Here is a 19,153-nt window from a genome sequence, read left to right as displayed (position 1 = left end):
CCCCAAAGCATGATGTTTCCACCCCCATGCTTCACAGTAGGTATGGTGTTCTTTGGATGCAACTCAGCATTCTTTGTCCTCCAAACACGACGAGTTGAGTTTTTACCAAAAAGTTCTATTTTGGTTTCCTCTGACCATATGACATTCTCCCAATCCTCTTCTGGATCATCCAAATGCACTCTAGCAAACTTCAGACGGGCCTGGACATGTACTGGCTTAAGCAGGGGGACACATCTGACACTGCAGGATTTGAGTCCCTGGCGGCGTAGTGTGTTACTGATGGTAGGCTTTGTTACTTTGGTCCCAGTTCTCTGCAGGTCATTCACTAGGTCCCCCCGTGTGGTTCTGGGATTTTTGCTCACCGTTCTTGTGATCATTTTGACCCCACAGGGTGAGATCTTGCGTGGAGCCCCAGATCGAGGGAGATTATCAGTGGTCTTGTATGTCTTCCATTTCCTAATAATTGCTCCCACAGTTGATTTCTTCAAACCAAGCTGCTTACCTATTGCAGATTCAGTCTTCCCAGCCTGGTGCAGGTCTACAATTTTGTTTCTGGTGTCCTTTGACAGCTCTTTGGTCTTGGCCATAGTGGAGTTTGGAGTGTGACTGTTTGAGGTTGTGGACAGGTGTCTTTTATACTGATAACAAGTTAAAACAGGTGCCATTAATACAGGTAACGAGTGGAGGACAGAGGAGCCTCTTGAAGAAGAAGTTACAGGTCTGTGAGAGCCAGAATGTTGCTTGTTTGTAGGTGACCAAATACTTATTTTCCACCATAATTTGCAAATAAATTCATTAAAAATCCTACAATGTGATTTTCTGGATTTTTTTTTCTCAATGTGTCTGTCATAGTTGACGTGTACCTATGATGAAAATTACAGGCCTCTCTCATCTTTTTAAGTGGGAGAACTTGCACAATTGGTGGCTGACTAAATACTTTTTTTCCCCACTGTATATACTTTTTGGCCATCAAGGAAAACACTATGTCTGGCGCAAACCCAACACCTCTCATCACCCCGAGAACACAATCCCAGAGAACATCACCCGAGAACACAGTGAAGCATAGTGGTGGCAGCATCATGCTGCGGGATGTTTTTCATCGGCGGGATGGGAAACTGGTCAGAATTGAAGCAATGATGAATGGAGCTAAATACAGGGAAATTCTTGAGGGAAACCTGTTTCAGTCTTCCAGAGATTTGAGACTGGGACTGAGGTTCACCTTCCAGCAGGACAATGACCCTAAGCATACTGCTAAAGCAACACTCGAGTGGTTTAAGGGGAAACATTTAAATGTCTTGGAATGGCCTAGTCAAAGCCCAGACCTCAATCCAATTGAGAATCTGTGGTATGACTTAAAGATTGCAGTACACCAGCGGAACCCATCTAACTTGAAGAAGCTGGAGCATTTTTGCCTTGAAGATTGGGCAAAAATCCCAGTGGATAGATGTGCCAAGCTTATAGAGACATACCCCAAAAGACTTGCAGCTGTAATTGCTGCAAAAGGTGGCTCTACAAAGTATTGACTTTGGGGGGGGTGAATAGTTATGCACACTCAAGTTTTCTGTTTTTCTATCTTATTTCTTATTTGTGTCACACAAAAAACATATTTTGGATCTTTAAAGTGGTAGGCATGTTGTGTAAATCAAATGATACAAACCCCCAAATTATTATTTCTTGTTTGTTAGTTGTGCAATTAGTTTTGATTTAGATTGGGCCATTATCATTCACCTGTAGGAACAAAGGGAGTGGAAAAAATGTAATGTAATCCATAGGCCTATGCACTTGAATAGGGAATGGAGGATTGGTGGTTGAAATAGCTGTTGTGGATGCTGCATATCTCTCTCGCTCTCTCTCTCCCTCTCTCCCTCTCTCTCTCTCTCTCTCTCTCTCTCTCTCTCTCTCTCTCTCTCTCTCTCTCTCTCTCTCTCTCTCTCTCTCTCTCTCTCTCTCTCTCTCTCTCTCTCTCTCTCTCTCTCTCTCTGCAGTGCCACACCGCTGAGTTGAATGCTCATGAATCTTAATCAATAGTTCCTGGCTTATGAAGATGAGGCATGCGGAACACTGTGACCAAACCCAATTAGACGTAATATTCATGCCAGCTTGCAGCAAGGGCCAGGCAGCTAGACTGGATGCCCTCCAGACTGTGTGTGTGTGTGTGTGTGTGCATGTGTGTGTGTGCTGTCCCATTAGCTTTAACAACATCAAACTACTCACATCCCATAGGACAACCCACGCCAAACCATGATAATATTTTTTTACAAAAAGCATTTTATTAATTTTTTTGCTTTGTTGTAAACATGTTTTCACAGTGCATATGAGACCTCACTGACAATGATAATATTAATAATCTTAATAATTATATTGATAGCAGTAATCTTTTAAAACCATGTATTTTTATATAAACATGTATGTACATCACATCACATCCAGCCTCGTTCTGTGTCTTTGGAAGTGGTGGAGAAGGTCAGCAACCTATTGTGTGTTTGTGTGTGTGTGTGTGTGTGTGTGTGTGTGTGTGTGTGTGTGTGTGTGTGTGTGTGTGTGAGTGTGTGTGAGTTTGTATGCGTTCATGCGCCTGCATGTGTGCATGACGGGGGTTCGTTCAGTAATTCAATACCGTTTTTTTACACTTTCAACTCAGGCAGTGTCATTTGGGGACATACTATCTGGTCTGCACAACATGAGCACAGGGGAATATAGTTCCAACTAAAGTCCTACTGCTATCCTGCTGCAGAGGAGATTTCCAAACCCCATCTGTATCCATCCATTTAACTATAGTTACAGCAGGATTGATTGACAGTATTCAATGGAGACTACTGGATATAATGTAGAACTTAGCTGACCATTCAGGCCAAGCAAAAGCCAGAGCATATGTGTATGTTGGTACTGTAACATTATGATGATTCAGAAGCGTGCTGGGATGACGCTGCTGGGGTGAATGAGGATGGCCGAGCTATCGTAACAGAACATATACGTTTTCATCTCATTGAGACCGATGTGGATAACCATAGGTTAGGCCCTACGCGTAACAAAATACAATGTACATACATCATCTTCAGGTCACTTCATGTAAAGTCGGTCCAAAGATAGCAACGTAATAAATAAACGGGTCCATGTGAGACGCTTCACTGTAGAGAGCATCGATATCAGAGATGATGTGGAGCCCAGGACATAATCACAACGTTAAATACGGAGCAAATGTGGCGCTGGAGAGCTAGCGACGTCAGCTATAATGATCTTTACTTTAGCAAAAATCTCATGTTATATGATCACATTTAGACTGCAATTGAATGAAACTTTCAAACAATGAGCGTCTGAGGTGGTCCAAGTGATTTTCATGTGGTCCACCTGCAAATGACCACTCAAGGTCAATAATGGGAAGCCTTTTTCGGCCAGACAACGGACCATTAAGGACCAAATTAATCCAAACTGTCCAGAAAGAGACAGAGGAACAGGAACAGGTTTTGCATTGGCACTGCATAAAGAGTCACAGTTAAAACACACTGTCCGTGTGCTCTGTTTTGTTTGATATTTTAGATATTTACCATTCAACCCCATTTCCAAGGACACAATTTGGGGGTCACCCATTCCCCCAAGTATGCATGTAGGCTGGTATCTACAACTACATATAACTTCTGTACATAGACATCTGAATACCTGTACATGCAAACCAAACCCGTGTGAAAGCCCTGACATCTGGTACCTATGAGGTGGTTGGATGAGATGGCCAGGTGCCCTGATGGCCTGACGGTGATTAATACTCCTTATGAACCATGCAGTATAATGATCACTGATCAATATCATTACATATAAAAAATACATCATAAATCCACAGTTATGTCCCCCATAGGACAAACATATCTTATTCACCATAGTATTAGAAGGAAGGGAAAGAGTCACAGGGATACAAAATGTATCCCAAATGACACCCTATGTCTGTACTATTCAGGGAACAGGGTGTCGTTTAGGAAATAGCTTGGTGATTTGGCTGAACCAACCTCCACGTTTGCACCAAACATTCTATACTTATCAATAGAACGTGATTGGAACCTTTGGTGCCAATGTGGCAGCCGTTGACATTCTAGAGTTCAAACTGAGTTTGTTAAACCCTGTAAGTCTCTGGCTCTGATTAGAAGTAGTGATGGGAGATTACTAAGAAGTACCCTGTTAACTCCTCACATGTGCTTGGCTCAGCATGGTCATCTCAATCATTGTATGTTGCATCTTCTCTCCAGCTGTCCGACTGGGTCTTGTATTTTCTTTAGTGCGCCTAAAATACTATATTTTAAACTTATAACAGGGTCGTAAAGACAACATAATAATAGAGCTGTTTCAATAATACTGATACTTTCATGAAATAAGGGAGCATTGGATGGGGGGGGGGGTGGATGGATGGATGGAAAAACGGAGAGGATATCTTTCTCTGGAGGTCAGGGGTCAGGGCGGAGACACATGCTTCAAAGTCAGAGATTGGCCAAGTCATCCACAGAGCAGATCACATGTTTAGCAGTGAGTTATTGCTGTATTATTCAATAATAACAAAGCCACTGTCTTTTAGTTCTAAAGGTGCTGAACCACAAGACTGGCTACGGGTGTTTGTGTTGACACTGTGGTATTTTGTGAACAGTGACTCAGATTATTAGTAATATACTATTTATATTATTGTTGATGGAGCGAGGCAGAATTTCAAGTCACATGAAATTGTTAACGTATCAGAGATAGTCAGACTGGAGCCTGGCATGATCTTTAGCGGACCTGATTACTGGTTAACACAGCGATAGGGTGTTTAGCAGAGTGTGATGACCCAGTGTGCTGACCCAGTGTGCTGACCCAGTGTGCTGACCCAGTGTGATGACCCAGTGTGCTGACCCAGTGTGCTGACCCAGTGTGCTGACCCAGTCTGCTGACCCAGTGTGCTGACCCAGTGTGCTGACCCAGTGTGATGACCCAGTGTGCTGACCCAGTGTGCTGACCCAGTGTGCTGACCCAGTGTGCTTAATGTCACGGACAAACCGTGACATTAAGCTCATCTGTACTCTGTTGGCATTTCTCATCTGAACAATGTTTAAGTCTTCTCATCTGAACAATGTTTAAGTCTTCTCATCTGAACAATGTTTACGTCTTCTCATCTGAACAATTTTTAAGTCTTTAGGTCTTAAAGCATACCTTTTGTCTCTCTAGAAGTCCCTTTTTGAAATAGCAGATCTATGTTTTTCACGGTAAGGAGAAGAGGAACAAGAGGAGAAAGATAGGTCTTCAGTGGATTGAAGAAAAGCTAATTCCTGTCATATTTTACTCCAACACCTACCCGAGAGCTTAGAGTTCTGCTTTGTAAGATTTGATTCCCAATTGGTTGTTTGTGACTCACTCAATGTAGAGAATAATATTATTACTTTCCTCAGTGAGTTACTGCACTAACCAATGCCCACATAGGCATGCAAACTGAAGCAGATGTAGCTATTCTCACACACAGAAACAAGCATATGCAAATTGCATCAAACAACAACAAGTATATAAGCACACACACACATTCATGTAAATGAGAACACACATAAATGCCAGAACTATGTCAACAATTACACTCTCAACAATAACACTATTACTGTTTTGGATCAAGTCCTGGGGCTTTAGCTGTTCATTGATCCCAGATTTCAGCTCCCTCTCTTGGCCCGGTGAGAACTCTATAATGGCTCTACATTGATTGTACGGTGATGGCAGGCCATTTTGTCACACCAATTTGTCTAACCAAGCAGAACCACCTCTGCAGTTCAGCACCTCCACTGCACCCTTCTCCAATATGTTGCCATCTATCTAAATTATCCACACTCCTGGGGAAACACTGGAAGGAGAAAGGAGAAAGGAGAAAGCAACTGAACTCACTATAGCTCAATATTTTATCTATTTTGTTTCCGAGGTTAAACAGGATCTTTTAATTAGATTTTTTTTATAGATTGTGTATTAGTCAACATATTCTATATGTCTTGTAACTGTTTTTGTATTGGTTTCATGTCTGCGGTAAAAACAGAAAGCACGTCTGAGATTTCAGAGGACGTTTTAGTTGGACTTTATTAAGACTGTGTGCAGAATGGGAAATGTTCCATTCACTTCCTGGATTGACTGAATTAAAATTGGTATTGATCCCAACCCTGGTGCGTAGTTGTTGATTTTTCATGGTAGCTAATTTGGCACTGGGGCATTGAACACAGCCCTAACTGTTCACTAATTAATTCTAGACTTGCTCTGGACACGGCTGCTTGGCAAAGCCTGACTCTGACAAACACCACTTTAATGTGATCAATACAGCAACTAAGGGGTTAATTTTCTCATGTTCTGCCGTCAGCTAAGTGACGTCTTAATTTGGTTCACACATTCCAACCCCCCATGTAGACAACTCTCTCAGTTATGTGGGTTTTAATATATACACCATAATATCCTCATCCACGTCTCTCTCTATCTCCCCCCCACCCCCCCACCCCCAGAGAGTTAATTTATATAATAATGAGACCTCTTTCCTCCACCTCCGTGACTTACACTAATAAATACTGTATTCCCAAATAGTATTTCCCTAAACACCAGTGTAGTTCTCATGATGGACCCTCTTGTTGGCCCTGTGTCCGATATCTCTAACTACTGCATCAAGACTGTAGGTCCATGACTTTCAAGTCATTTTTAATCAAACCAGTTGCATCCGAGAGATCAGGGGTTTGTTAGCTAAGTCTGTTTTTCAGTCTGGTTTAGCTGAGTTTGTTGGTTGTGTTCCTGGTTGTTATTGGCTGCTCAGTCTGTGGTCGTATGTTGGTTGAGTTTTTGGTATGTTGTTGACTCTTCAGTTTGTGGTCATGTTTTGCTTGTCAGGGGTGTATTCATTATGTCTTGCAACAGTTAAGAACCAAACGGAAGCAAACAGAGCAAACAGAACGAAACAGGGAGGGACCTACCTGAATTTGTCCAATAGAAACATTTCGCAACAGAATAACCTTTTTGCAACAGTATCGGCATAATGAATACACCCCTGGTTTAGTTCAGTTTGTGGTTGAGTTAGTTTTTTGGCAGTAACAGTTTCCGAGGTGATTGGTCTGACCACTCCTCTGAGTGAGAGGAGTTAAGGTGTCCTTGTTGTGATTGTTAGCGCAAGTTAGCACCTGCCCTTCCTCAACAATAACTTATTTCCTGTTTGAAAGTATTTTCCCTCTGATCTTCCCCTCTCCATGTTAATTTTTTATTTTGATGTTAAAAAAAAATCACTGTTCGTCTTCTCTCATCTTCTCTCTCTCCTCCTCCTCCCGGTCATTGCCTTCCTCTCCCACTTTTCCCTCCCTCTAACTTTCTCTCGTTTCCCTCTCCCCTTTCTCTCCCCTCATCCTCCCTTCCCTCTCTCGTTTGCTTACTCTCTTTCTCTCACTCCCTTGTCTCTTCAGAGGAAGTCGCTCTGCATCTCATTGGACAGCTGACTAACAGCCACTTCGCTATGTGTGGACCCCTGCAGAATCCTTGCAGTCCTCTGAGGGGTAGTCTCTGGGCCGTATCCCCCAGAACCAGTGTCTCTCTCTGGGCATGGACAGTGCCTGCATGTTCCCCTATGGTTCTCCGGCAATCCATTGGACCGCCGCGTCAAGTTACATTCCTCCTTCCCATGCTGCTGGGACTGTGTACAGGACACCTTCTGGTTTGAGCTGTGCGAGCACAAACACGCACATAGGGTCCGTCGGCAGGCCAGCCAGTCCCGGCAGAGGGACCTGCGGAAGTTGGGTTTGAAGACCAGGTAGACGATAGGATTGTAGAGGGTGGAGGACTTGGCAAAGATGGCCGCTACAGCAAAAGCAAAGGGAGGGACCTCTGCCGAGTTAACGAATGCCGCCCACATGGAGACGAAGGCGTACGGGCTCCAGGCGATCACAACACCGATACACACCGCCACTGAGAGCTAGGAGGGAGAGACGGGAACACACACACACACACACACACACACACACACACACACACACACACACACACACACACACACACACACACACACACACACACACACACACACACACACACACACACACAGGGAGGAATAGACATACAGGTGTGCACATATAGTAGTTTATTAGGTCAACATACAAGTTTCAAACCCTCTCCACCACCCATGTGACAATACTTTAAACTAATACTTAGAACAAAATCAAAGTCAAAGAGGACAACTTCTCTCTTATCATAATGATGAGGGTGTGTATTGACCACCGAATGATACATTGACCTACTAATGGATTAAACCTCCTACTTTCAAACCTTAATGTCCCAACCTTTTCTAAATACAACATGGTTAGAAACTTTTCATATCAATATTTATAGATTTATAAAATGTGGATGAGTTTATTGGATGAAATCAGACGTTTAAAACTCTCCACTCCCACTCACGTCCCTGGTGTTCCAACAAATTAGCTCAGAGTTCAAACTTTAATATATGAAGGAGTGAAACAAAGCAAATTGTATACAACTCCCCCAAGTTGATGATTGGGGTGTACTCAAAACCCCTTTGATCTAATAACGAATCACAACTTGAAACCCTTTAAAACCTATACGTAAAGCAGCATTTATGTTAGGAAAATGTGCTGCTACAGTTTCCAACATGTGTATTGTAGTGTGTGTGTTTGCGCAACTAGTATTTAAGTGTGTGTGTGACAGTGTGTACCTTGACATTGAGTGTGTTTGAGTGTCTGTGTGTGTGTGTGTGTGTGTGTGTGTGTGTGTGTGTGTGTGTGAAGATTCTGTGTGTGTTGGCAATCAAAAAAAGACCATGATTTGGGGGATTTTCTCAAAATGTAATCTATTGAATGATCCTGTGGAGGAAAGATTGTTGACATACAGTATAATTGACATCTAAAAGCATAATTGAGAAATAACCAATCAAAGTTGGCATATTTCTAACATTTTGGCCTTACCTGGGCGTACCTTGACGATGAGTGTGTGACAGAGCGTACCTTGACGATAAGCGTGAGTGTGTGAGAGTGCATACCTTACCGATGAGTGTGTGTGTGTCTGTGAGAGAGAGTGTGTATCTTGACCATGAGAGTGTGTGTGACAGTGCGTACCTTGACGATGAGTGTATGTGCGTTGGTGACCTTGTTCTGTGGGGATATGTGCTGCTGCACCGCCTGGCGTGACCCCTTGACAGTCAGCAGGATGAAGACATAGGAGAGGAAGATGATGATGCAGGGGACGATGTAGCAGAAGAGGAAGAGGAAGATGATGTAGCTCATGGCAGCTCTGCTGTGGCTGGGGGCATACCAGTCGATACAGCAGGCTGTACCGTAGGGCTCAGAACCATACCGGCCCCAGCCAGTCAGAGGCCCGATGGCAAAGATTAGAGCATAGCACCACACCGCTGCTATTAAGAGATAGGCATGGCAGGACGAGAACCTGTTACCTGTGGGAGGAAAGGGGGGATGGGGGAGAGGGAGAGAAGAAGGGGAGACAGGGAGGGGGTTATTAACGAATGGGATGAGGGATGGGAGGCGGAGGAGTGGGAGTGGGAGAGAGAACATGTAATATCATGGGGGGGCATTGTTACCTGATGCTGTAATGGAAGTAGGGGAGGAGGTGAGGAAGAAGAGGAAGGGAGAGAGGGAGGTGAGGAAGAGGAGGAAGGGAGAGAGGGAGGTGAGGAAGAGGAGGAAGGGAGAGAGAGAGGTGGGGAAGATGAGGGAAGAGAACGACAGAATATTTTACCTGATTTGGCAAATTAGTTTGAGGAGACATTAGAGGAGACAAATTAGATACAGGGAAGAGGAGAGAAAGCAACATTGATGTCAATGTTAATTACATCTCAGTTTAGTAAACAAAGTGTGTATTTTCCTTTGGCCATTTAGAATACCTAATATATTCTAAATGGCCAAGAGCAAATTACAGTCTTAGGATCAAAGCATAATTGTGAATGACTAACAATCCCAGAAACACAAAAGATTATTCACTGGAAGTTAGCAGGCTTTCACATCTCATCAGTTTGAAAATAATTGTATTTTAGTTGGTTTTACAGGAATTTAGCCGTCTTAAATAATCCTAGCGGGCAAACATACATACAGAGAGCCAAGGATGAACGTGATGACACATTCACGTGTTCTCTCATTCCCTCACACGCGTATCTCTGAACAAGCCTCAAGCATGTTCAGAAACAGCGGGTAAGCACATGTTTCCGTAGAGACACAAATATATGCATTTATATATCTACAGGAAGCAAAATATAAATACGCTCCCTCGTGTGGAGAGATTAGCACCATACCGGCTTAGCTGGAGTGCCTAAGTGTGTGTGTGTGTGTGTGTTGGTGTGTGCCTGTTTGTGTACGTGAATACACTATTATCAATCCTCTCTCCCCAATCTTCACACTCCGGGGCTATAGAATATAACTCCATTTTAAGAAACCTTACCAATATCACCATCCCTGTGGACTGGGATCAGAATAACACACTCACCCCAGGAGCTAAGCTTCACCAGAAATATACAGTATAGTGTTTATTTCTTTCTCACTCTCTTACATGTCTCTTACATGTCATAAACCACAATAAGGGCTGCACATTTCAAACACGTGATGAGAAGAATTTAGAACTGTTTGTGAACAAAGCCTAGTGCTTGCGTAGACTAGGAAGCCTATTTGATGGTTCTGCACATTTGTCACCTGCGGCAGATGGATAATTAATTACTGAAGCATGTTTACTGAAGCATGTTCATCGGTGTGTACATTTTTCCATGAGAGAGAGAGAGAGAGAGAGAGAGAGAGAGAGAGAGAGAGAGAGAGAGAGAGAGAGAGAGAGAGAGAGAGAGAGAGAGAGAGAGAGAGAGAGAGAGAGAGAGAGAGAGAGAGAGAGAGAGAGAGAGAGAGAGAGAGAGAGAGAGAGAGAGAGAGAGAGAGAGAGAGAGAGAGTCTTATCTACCCCAGTGGTTTTGAGGAACTCTCAGGTGTACCTCAAAACCTTTCCTAATGTTAATAAAACATTTTAACACTCACTTTTACTTGGAAGCAGCACCAGTGGTGTTCAGATAATATATTGAATAACAGCAAAGCGTACTGAGCAATTAGTCTATAGCAGGGTTTCCCAAACTCGGTCCTGGTGCCCCCCTGGGTGCACGTTTTGGTTTTTGCCCTAGCATTCCACAGCTGATTAAAATAATCAAAGCTTGATGATGAGTTGGTAATTTCAATCAGCTGTGTAGTGCTAGGGCAAAAACCCAAACATGCACCCACTCTGATCTCATTCTCTCTCATCTCTCCCCCTCTCTCTCTTTCTCAGACACTCTATCAGTCTATTCAACTCCACCACTCCCTCCATCTAAATAAATGGGTGCTATCTACTGTACTCAGTTGGGAAGACATCCTGCAGATATATCTTAAAGCATACAGTCAACCCTTGATTATGGAAAAGAAAATTGCACTGCAGTTATGCAATGCACTCAGTATCAGTAGTGGGCTGTAACACAATCTGCAAAAGCTTAAACCAATAGGCATTGAGTTAAGGCTCAACTGAGGACCTTTTCTGATGTAAGACAATGTGTAACAACCTGTGATTGAAAGACTCCTTTAAGATGGTTTAGTGCTCTGTGTAGGAATGGATGGCTACCTAAAATTACCCCTGAGGGGAAACAGGCATTGACTCTTTTTTTCTTTCTATTCACCCATTTGACCTGTCTTTAACCATCCTGACCTTAACCTGTGTGCTTTATGGAAATCCATCAGATGGCCAGGGCCTCAGAGCTGATGGATCCCCGGAAAGAGCCCTTAATGGGTGGTTAAAACACCCAGCGAAACCCCTCTCCTAGGGCACCTAATGACAGGAAGGCTGGGGATAGTTGTTGTAAAGGATGTATCTGGGAGCTGGGAGTGTGTGTGTGTGTTTGTGTGCCTGTGTGTGTGTGTTACAGAGAGAGAGAAGATTAGAATGGTCTTAGGGACAATACAGAGTGGAATCGTGACAGTTTTAGTATAAAACAAAACATCGCGATCTGATGACTTTCAATCCACAGATCCACAGGCACACGTGAGGTCACCACACATCAGTCAGAGACCGGAGTGCCTAGTTAGTGCCTGGTTCAAGGGATACAGCTTATGTCAAACTGACATCTAAAGTTGAATTTTGTTTTTGCATTTTAGCTAACCCTAACCATTTTCCTAACCTTAACCTAAGTCTCTTAACCTGCTACAGTTGAAGTCGGAAGTTTACATACACTTAGATTGGAGTCATTAAAACTTGTTTTTCAACCACTCTACAAATTTCTTGTTAACAAACTGTCGTTTTGGCAAGTCGGTTAGTGCATCTACTTTGTGCATGACACATGTCATTTTTCCAACAATTGTTTACAGAAAGATTATTTCACTTATAATTCACTGTATTACAATGGGTCAGAAGTTTACATGAACTAAGTTGACTATGCATTTAAACAGCTTGGAAAATTCCAGAAAATGATGTCATGGCTTTAGAAGCTTCTGATAGGTTAATTGACATCATTTGAGTCATTTGGAGGTGTACCTGTGGATGTATTTCAAGGCCTACCTTCAAGCTCAGTGCCTCTTTGCTTGACATCATGGGAAAATCAAAAGAAATCAGCCAAGACCTCACAAAACAAATTGTAGACCTCCACAAGTCTGGTTCATCCTTGGGAGCAATTTCCAAACGCCTGAAGGTACCACGTTCATCTGTACAAACAATAGTACGCAAGTATAAACACCATGGGACCACGCAGCCGTCATACCGCTCAGGAAGGAGACACGTTCTGTCTCCTAGAGATTAACGTACTTTGGTGCGAAAAGTGCAAATCAATCCCAGAACAACAGCAAAGGACCTTGTGAAGATGCTGGAGGAAACAGGTACAAAAGTATCTATATCCACAGTAAAACGAGTCCTATATCGACAAGGAAGAAGCCAATGCTCCAAAACCGCCATTAAAAAGCCAGACTACGGTTTGCAACTGCACATGGGGACAAAGATCGTACTTTTTGGAGAAATCTCCTCTGGTCTGATGAAACAAAAATAGAACTGTTTGGCCATAATGACCATCGTTATGTTTGGAGGAAAAAGGGGGTTGCTTGCAAGCCGAAGAACACCATCCCAACCGTGAAGCACGGGGGTGGCAGCATCATGCTATGGGGGTGCTTTGCTGCAGGAGGGACTGGTGCACTTCACAAAATAGATGGCATCATTAGGAAGGAAAATTGTGTGGATATATTGAAGCAACATCTCAAGACATCAGTCAGGAAGTTAAAGCTTGGTCGCAAATGGGTCTTCCAAATGGACAATGACCCAAGCATACTTCCAAAGTTGTGGCAAAATGGCTTAAGGACAACAAAGTCAAGGTATTGGAGTGGCCTTCACAAAGCCCTGACCTCAATCCTATAGAACATTTGTGGGCAGAACTGAAAAAGCGTGAGCGAGCAAGGAGACCTACAAATCTGACTCAGTTACACCAGCTCTGTCAGGAGGAACGGGCCAAAATTCACCCAACTTATTGTGGGAAGCTTGTGGAAGGCTACCCAAAACGTTTGACCCAAGTTAAACAATTTAAAGGCAATGCTACCAAATACTAATTGAGTGTATGTTAACTTCTGACCCACTGGGAATGAGATGAAATAAATAAAAGCTGAAATACATAATTCTCTCTACTATTATTCTGACATTTCACGTTCTTAAAATAAAGTGGTGATCCTAACTGACCTAAAACAGGGAATTTTTACTAGGAATAAATTTCAGGAATTGTGAAAAACAGAGTTTAAATGTATTTGGCTAAGGTGTACGTAAACCTCCGACTTCAACTGTATGTTCATTCTCCTAACCTGCTGCGTAAGTTCTGCTAACCTGCTACGAAATGTCAATTCTGGTCAATCCTGACATAAGCTGTATCCCAGCTAGTCAAAACCTGGAACCATCTGTATCATCCAACCAGGGGCCATTTATTGGAATAGATATCCCTATTTTAATTTGAAAGTAAGAATACTGGAATAAAGCAGTAATATCATCCTCAAATATTCCTTGAAATTTCAATAATACCTCACCGTCTGCCCCACACTACCTTTCTGACATTGTTGTCCCTCCTTGAGCAGGACAGATGAGGTGGTGGGATGCCAGTCCTAGCCTGCCTCCATTTGCTGTATCTTATGACACCTGCTCTGCAGTGTTGTAGTCTTTCTTGCTGATATAATCCGTGTGGAGCTCAGTGTAATTATCTGACACCAGTGTTCTGTAGTAAACGTGTCATCAGTTCATGACTCTTATCCTCCTTCCAGTGTTGCTCCTCTGGAAACCTTCTAATCCTCTGTGACTTTTACTGCTACTGTAATCACTACTTAACACTCTGATCTCTGCTCATTTTGGTTCCCCACTTTACGCTATCCTTATTGTGTGTGTTTGTGTGTTATATTTGTACCAGGTTCTTTCGGACCGACTCTTTTAAACACATCATTATTTGTGCTCATCTGCACTTCAAACGGTGTTATTCGTGCAGTCGGCAGTCTCCAGAGCTTCAGTGCAGACTTCCACTCTCTCAAGAGTACACACACACATGCACACTGACACAAACACACACACATACAAACACACACACAAACACACACACACACACACACTAAAGAGTTTGTATAACTCTTTAAAACACTGCTCTGACTTCCATTACTACCTTTGTTTATTAGTTCCACTCACTCAGTTAACTGGAGCATGACATCCAAACAGTGAGACATCCCCTGACTCTTTAACCAAGTATCAGGGACTCCAGATACAGTGCTTTGCAAAAGTATTCATCCCCCTTGGCGTTTTTCCAATGTTGTTGCATTACAACCTGTAATTTAAGTATTTTTATTTGGATTTCATGTAATGGACATACACAAAATAGTCAAAATTGGTGAAGTGAAATGAAAAAAATAACATGTTTTAAAACATTCAAAAAAATCAATTACGGAAAAGTGGTGCGTGCATATGTATTCACCCCCTTTCTATGAAATCCCTAAATAAGATCTGGTGCAACCAATTACCTTCAGAAGTCACATAATTAGTTAAATAAAGTCCACCGGTGTGCAATCTAAGTGTCACATGATCTGTCACATGATCTCAGTATATATACACCTGTTCTGAAAGGCCCCAGAGTCTACAACACCACTAAGCAAGCAGCACCATGAAAACCAAGGAGCTCTCCAAACAGGTCAGGGACAAAGTTGTGGAGAAGTACAGATCAGGGTTGGGTTATAGAAAAATATCAGAAACTTTGAACATCCCACAGAGCACCATTAAATCCATTATTAAAAAATTGAAAGAATATGGCACCACAACAAACCTGCCAAGAGAGGGCCGCCCACCAAAACTCACGGACCAGGCAAGGAGGGCATTAATCAGAGAGGCAACAAATAGACCAAAGATAACCCTGAAGGAGCTGCAAAGCTCCACAGCGGAGATTGGAGTATCTCTCCATAGGACCACTTTAAGCCGTACACTCCACAGAGTTGGGCATTACCGAAGAGTGGCCAGAAAAAAAGCCATTGTTTAAAGAAAAAAATAAGCATACACGTTTGGTGTTCACCAAAAGGCATGTGGGAGACTCACCCAACATATGGAAGAAGGTACTCTGGTCAGATGAGACTAAAATTGAGCTTTTTGGCCATCAAGGAAAACGCTATGTCTGGCATAAACCCAACACCTCTCATCACCCCGAGAACACCATCACCACAGTGAAGCATGGTGGTGGCAGCATCATGCTGTGGGGATGTTTTTCATCGGCAGGTACTGGCAAACTGATCAGAATTGAAGGAATGATGAATGGAGCTAAATACAGGGAAATTCTTGAGGGAAACCTGTTTCAGTCTTCCAGAGATTTGAGACTGGGACAGAGGTTCACCTTCCAGCAGGACAATGACACTAAGCATACTGCTAAAGCAACACTCAAGTGGTTTAAGGGGAAACATTTAAATGGAATTCTTGGAATGGCCTAGTCAAAGCCCAGACCTCAATCCAATTGAGAATCTGTGGTATGACTTAGAGATTGCTGTACACCAGCGGAACCCATCCAACTTGAAGGAGCTGGAGCAGTTTTGCCTTGAAGAATGGGCAAAAATACCAGTGGCTAGATGTGCCAAGCTTATAGACACCTACCCCAAGAGACTTGCAGCTGTAATTGCTGCAAAAGGTGGCTCTACAAAGTATTGACTTTGGGGGGGGTGAATAGTTATGTACACACAAGTTTTCTGTTTTTTTGTCTTATTTTATGTTTGTTTCACAATAAAGAATATTTTGCATCCGCAAAGTGGTAGGCATGTTGTGTAAATGAAATTATACAAACCCCCAAAAATCCATTTTAATTCCAATTTTTAAGGCAACAAAATAGGAAAGATGCCAAGGGGGGGTGAATACTTTCACAATCCACTGTATATACAGCAATAAGTCAACATAATTAAGTTACATAAATCAAACTACAAATTGCTGACCAATGAAGTACCATACATACGTTTTTATTTTTTATTAATCATGACTTGGCTTTGGTGTTCTGACAAATGTCCACTTTTTCAGTTGAAACAACATAATGATGATTTAACGAGCGACTGATCAATTTTGATGAAAATTAAAAATATATAATATTTGCCTGTTACACAATGGATGGTTTTCATGATGGTTGATGAGAGTTGGAGCTCGAAATTAATCTGCTAAGGAGAATTTAAAAAAAGTTATCGTCAGCTTTTCTACCCCCCCTCGTTTTGTATGTGTGCGCAGGTGTTTGTAATTGCCTAAGCAGATCTTTAGAGGCTTGAGTGGCACAAAGATTAATCCTACTCATTAGTGGATCTACTCCTCAGACTAATTTCTGCAATAACACACACACACGTGTGCGCACAGACATACTAAACGAGGGGGAAGAAAAGCTGATCATAAATATATATATTTAGTAGATTAATTTCAAGCTCCAACTCTAGTGTACTCACACTACTTTCTCTCAAAGCTTAAAAGAAACGACAACGTAGCACACTACTAATGCCCTTCAATCCTCTTTTTTGTACATTTTGTACCTCTAATTCTTCTTCGCACCATCCATTACATCAGTGTATGTGTACAGTGAGGGAAAAAAGTATTTGATCCCCTGCTGATTTGTACTTTTGCCCACTGACAAAGACATGATCAGTCTATAATTTTAATGGTAGGTTTATTTGAACAGTGAGAGACAGAATAACAACAAAAAAATTCAGAAAAACGCATGTCAAAAATTTTATTATTTGATTTGCATTTTAATGAGGGAAATAAGTATTTGACCCCTCTGCAAAACATGACTTAGTACTTGGTGGCAAAACCCTTGTTGGCAATCACAGAGGTCAGACGTTTCTTGTAGTTGGCCACCAGGTTTGCAAACATCTCAGGAGGGATTTTGTTTCACTCCTCTTTGCAGCTCTTCTCCAAGTCATTAAAGTTTCGAGGCTGACGTTTGGCAACTCGAAACTTCAGCTCCCTCCAAAGATTTTCTATGGGATTAAGGTCTGGAGACTGGGTAGGCCACTCCATGACCTTAATGTGCTTATTCTTGAGCCACTCCTTTGTTGCCTTGGCCGTGTGTTTTGGGTCATTGTCATGCTGGAATACCCATCCACGACCCATTTTCAATGCCCTGGCTGAGGGAAGGAGGTTCTCACCCAAGATTTGACGGTACATGGTCCCGTCCATCGTCCCTTTGATGCGATGAATTTGTCCTGTCCCCTTAGCAGAAAAACACCCCCAAAGCATAATGTTTCCACCTCCATGTTTGACGGTGTTGATGGTGTTCTTGGGGTCATAGGCAGCATTCCTCCTCCTCCAAACACTGCGAGTTGAGTTGATGCCAAAGAGCTCGATTTTGGTCTCATCTGACCACAACACTTTCACCCAGTTCTCCTCTGAATCATTCAGATGTTAATTGGCAAACTTCAGACGGCCCTGTACATGTGCTTTCTTGAGCAGGGGGACCTTGCGGCGCTGCAGGATTTCAGTCCTTCACGGCGTAGTGTGTTACCAATTGTTTTCTTGGTGACTATGGTCCCAGCTGCCTTGAAATCATTGACAAGATCCTCCCGTGTAGTTCTGGGCTGATTCCTCACCGTTCTCATGATCATTGCAACTCCACGAGGTGAGATCTCCGAGGGAGATTGACAGTTCTTTTGTGTTTCTTCCATTTGCGAATAATCGCACCAACTGTTGTCATCTTCTCACCAAGCTGCTTGGCGATGGTCTTGTAGCCCATTCCAGCCTTGTGTAGGTCTACAATCTTGTCCCTGACATCCTTGGAGAACTCTTTGGTCTTGGCCATGGTGGAGAGTTTGGAATCTGATTGGTTGATTGCTTCTGTGGACAGATGTCTTTCATACAGGTCCCTTTAAGTGTGTGCTCCTAATATCAGCTCGTTACCTGTATAAAAGACACCTGGGAGCCAGAAATCGTTCTGATTGAGAGGGGGTCAAATACTTATTTCCCTCATTAAAATGCAAATCAATTTATAACATTTTTGACATGCGTTTTTCTGGATTTTTTTGTTGTTATTCTGTCTCTCACTGTTCAAATAAACCTACCATTAAAATTATAGACTGATCATTTCTTTGTCAGTGGGCAAACGTACAAAATCAGCAGGGGATCAAATACTTTTTCCCTCACTGCATGTGAGCATGGTGTGTATGACTGCGTTTTCACCGGCAGCTGTATTCTGATCTTCTTTTCACTAATTAGTATTTTGACCAATCAGATCAGCTCTGAAAAAGATCTGATGTGAAAGATCTGATGTGATTGGTCAAAAAATATCTGAATTGGGCTGTCTGTGTAAACGCAGGCTATGTCTGCCAACCAGACAAAGCTAGATCAGCATTGTGTCCATCTGTCTGTCTCTGAGAATTGAAAGTTAATCCCTACAGTTGTAATACGGAACAGTAGTCACTAGTGATTAGCCAGACCTTATTATCCTAACACCCCTCTGTAATATCAGCATGCACATGCACGGTCAAATACATTCTAATTAGCTGCTAATGCATGTGGATGCTCGCTGACTTAATGGCTTCACCCAGTAAATTGGTTTCTCAGTGTCCCAAAGTGACATGTCTGAAGAGTGTCTTTGAATCATCCTTCCCCCTCTCCACTTTAACTCTGTTAATTAGTTCCTACTTTGGAGATTAGTTGAACTTTTGCACAATAG

The 19,153-nt window shown here is 42.5% G+C and overlaps 1 protein-coding gene across 2 annotated transcripts in view; it reads right to left on the bottom strand.

Annotated features, from left to right (window-relative positions):
• Positions 1–7,368: 7,368 nt before the first annotated feature.
• The window catches only part of opn7b (opsin 7, group member b), a 147,592-nt gene continuing 135,807 nt past the window's right edge, over positions 7,369–19,153 (bottom strand). The window contains exons 5-7 of one of the 2 annotated variants that reach the window (XM_041855723.2): positions 9,557–9,562; positions 9,078–9,412; positions 7,369–7,924 (exon numbers count right to left, since the gene is read on the bottom strand). In XM_041855723.2, coding sequence (XP_041711657.1) covers positions 7,415–7,924; positions 9,078–9,412; positions 9,557–9,562 — 851 coding nt within the window. In that variant the 3' untranslated portion in view covers positions 7,369–7,414. The remainder of the gene's footprint in view (positions 7,925–9,077; positions 9,413–9,556; positions 9,563–19,153) is intronic. The other variant, XM_041855724.2, reaches the window with a different exon arrangement.

Source organism: Coregonus clupeaformis, chromosome 11 (genome assembly GCF_020615455.1).
Source record: "Coregonus clupeaformis isolate EN_2021a chromosome 11, ASM2061545v1, whole genome shotgun sequence".
In the NCBI taxonomy this organism is placed as follows: Eukaryota; Metazoa; Chordata; class Actinopteri; order Salmoniformes; family Salmonidae; genus Coregonus; species Coregonus clupeaformis.
The sequence above is the reverse complement of the archived record's forward strand: the minus strand, read 5'-3'. Positions and strand labels throughout refer to the sequence as shown.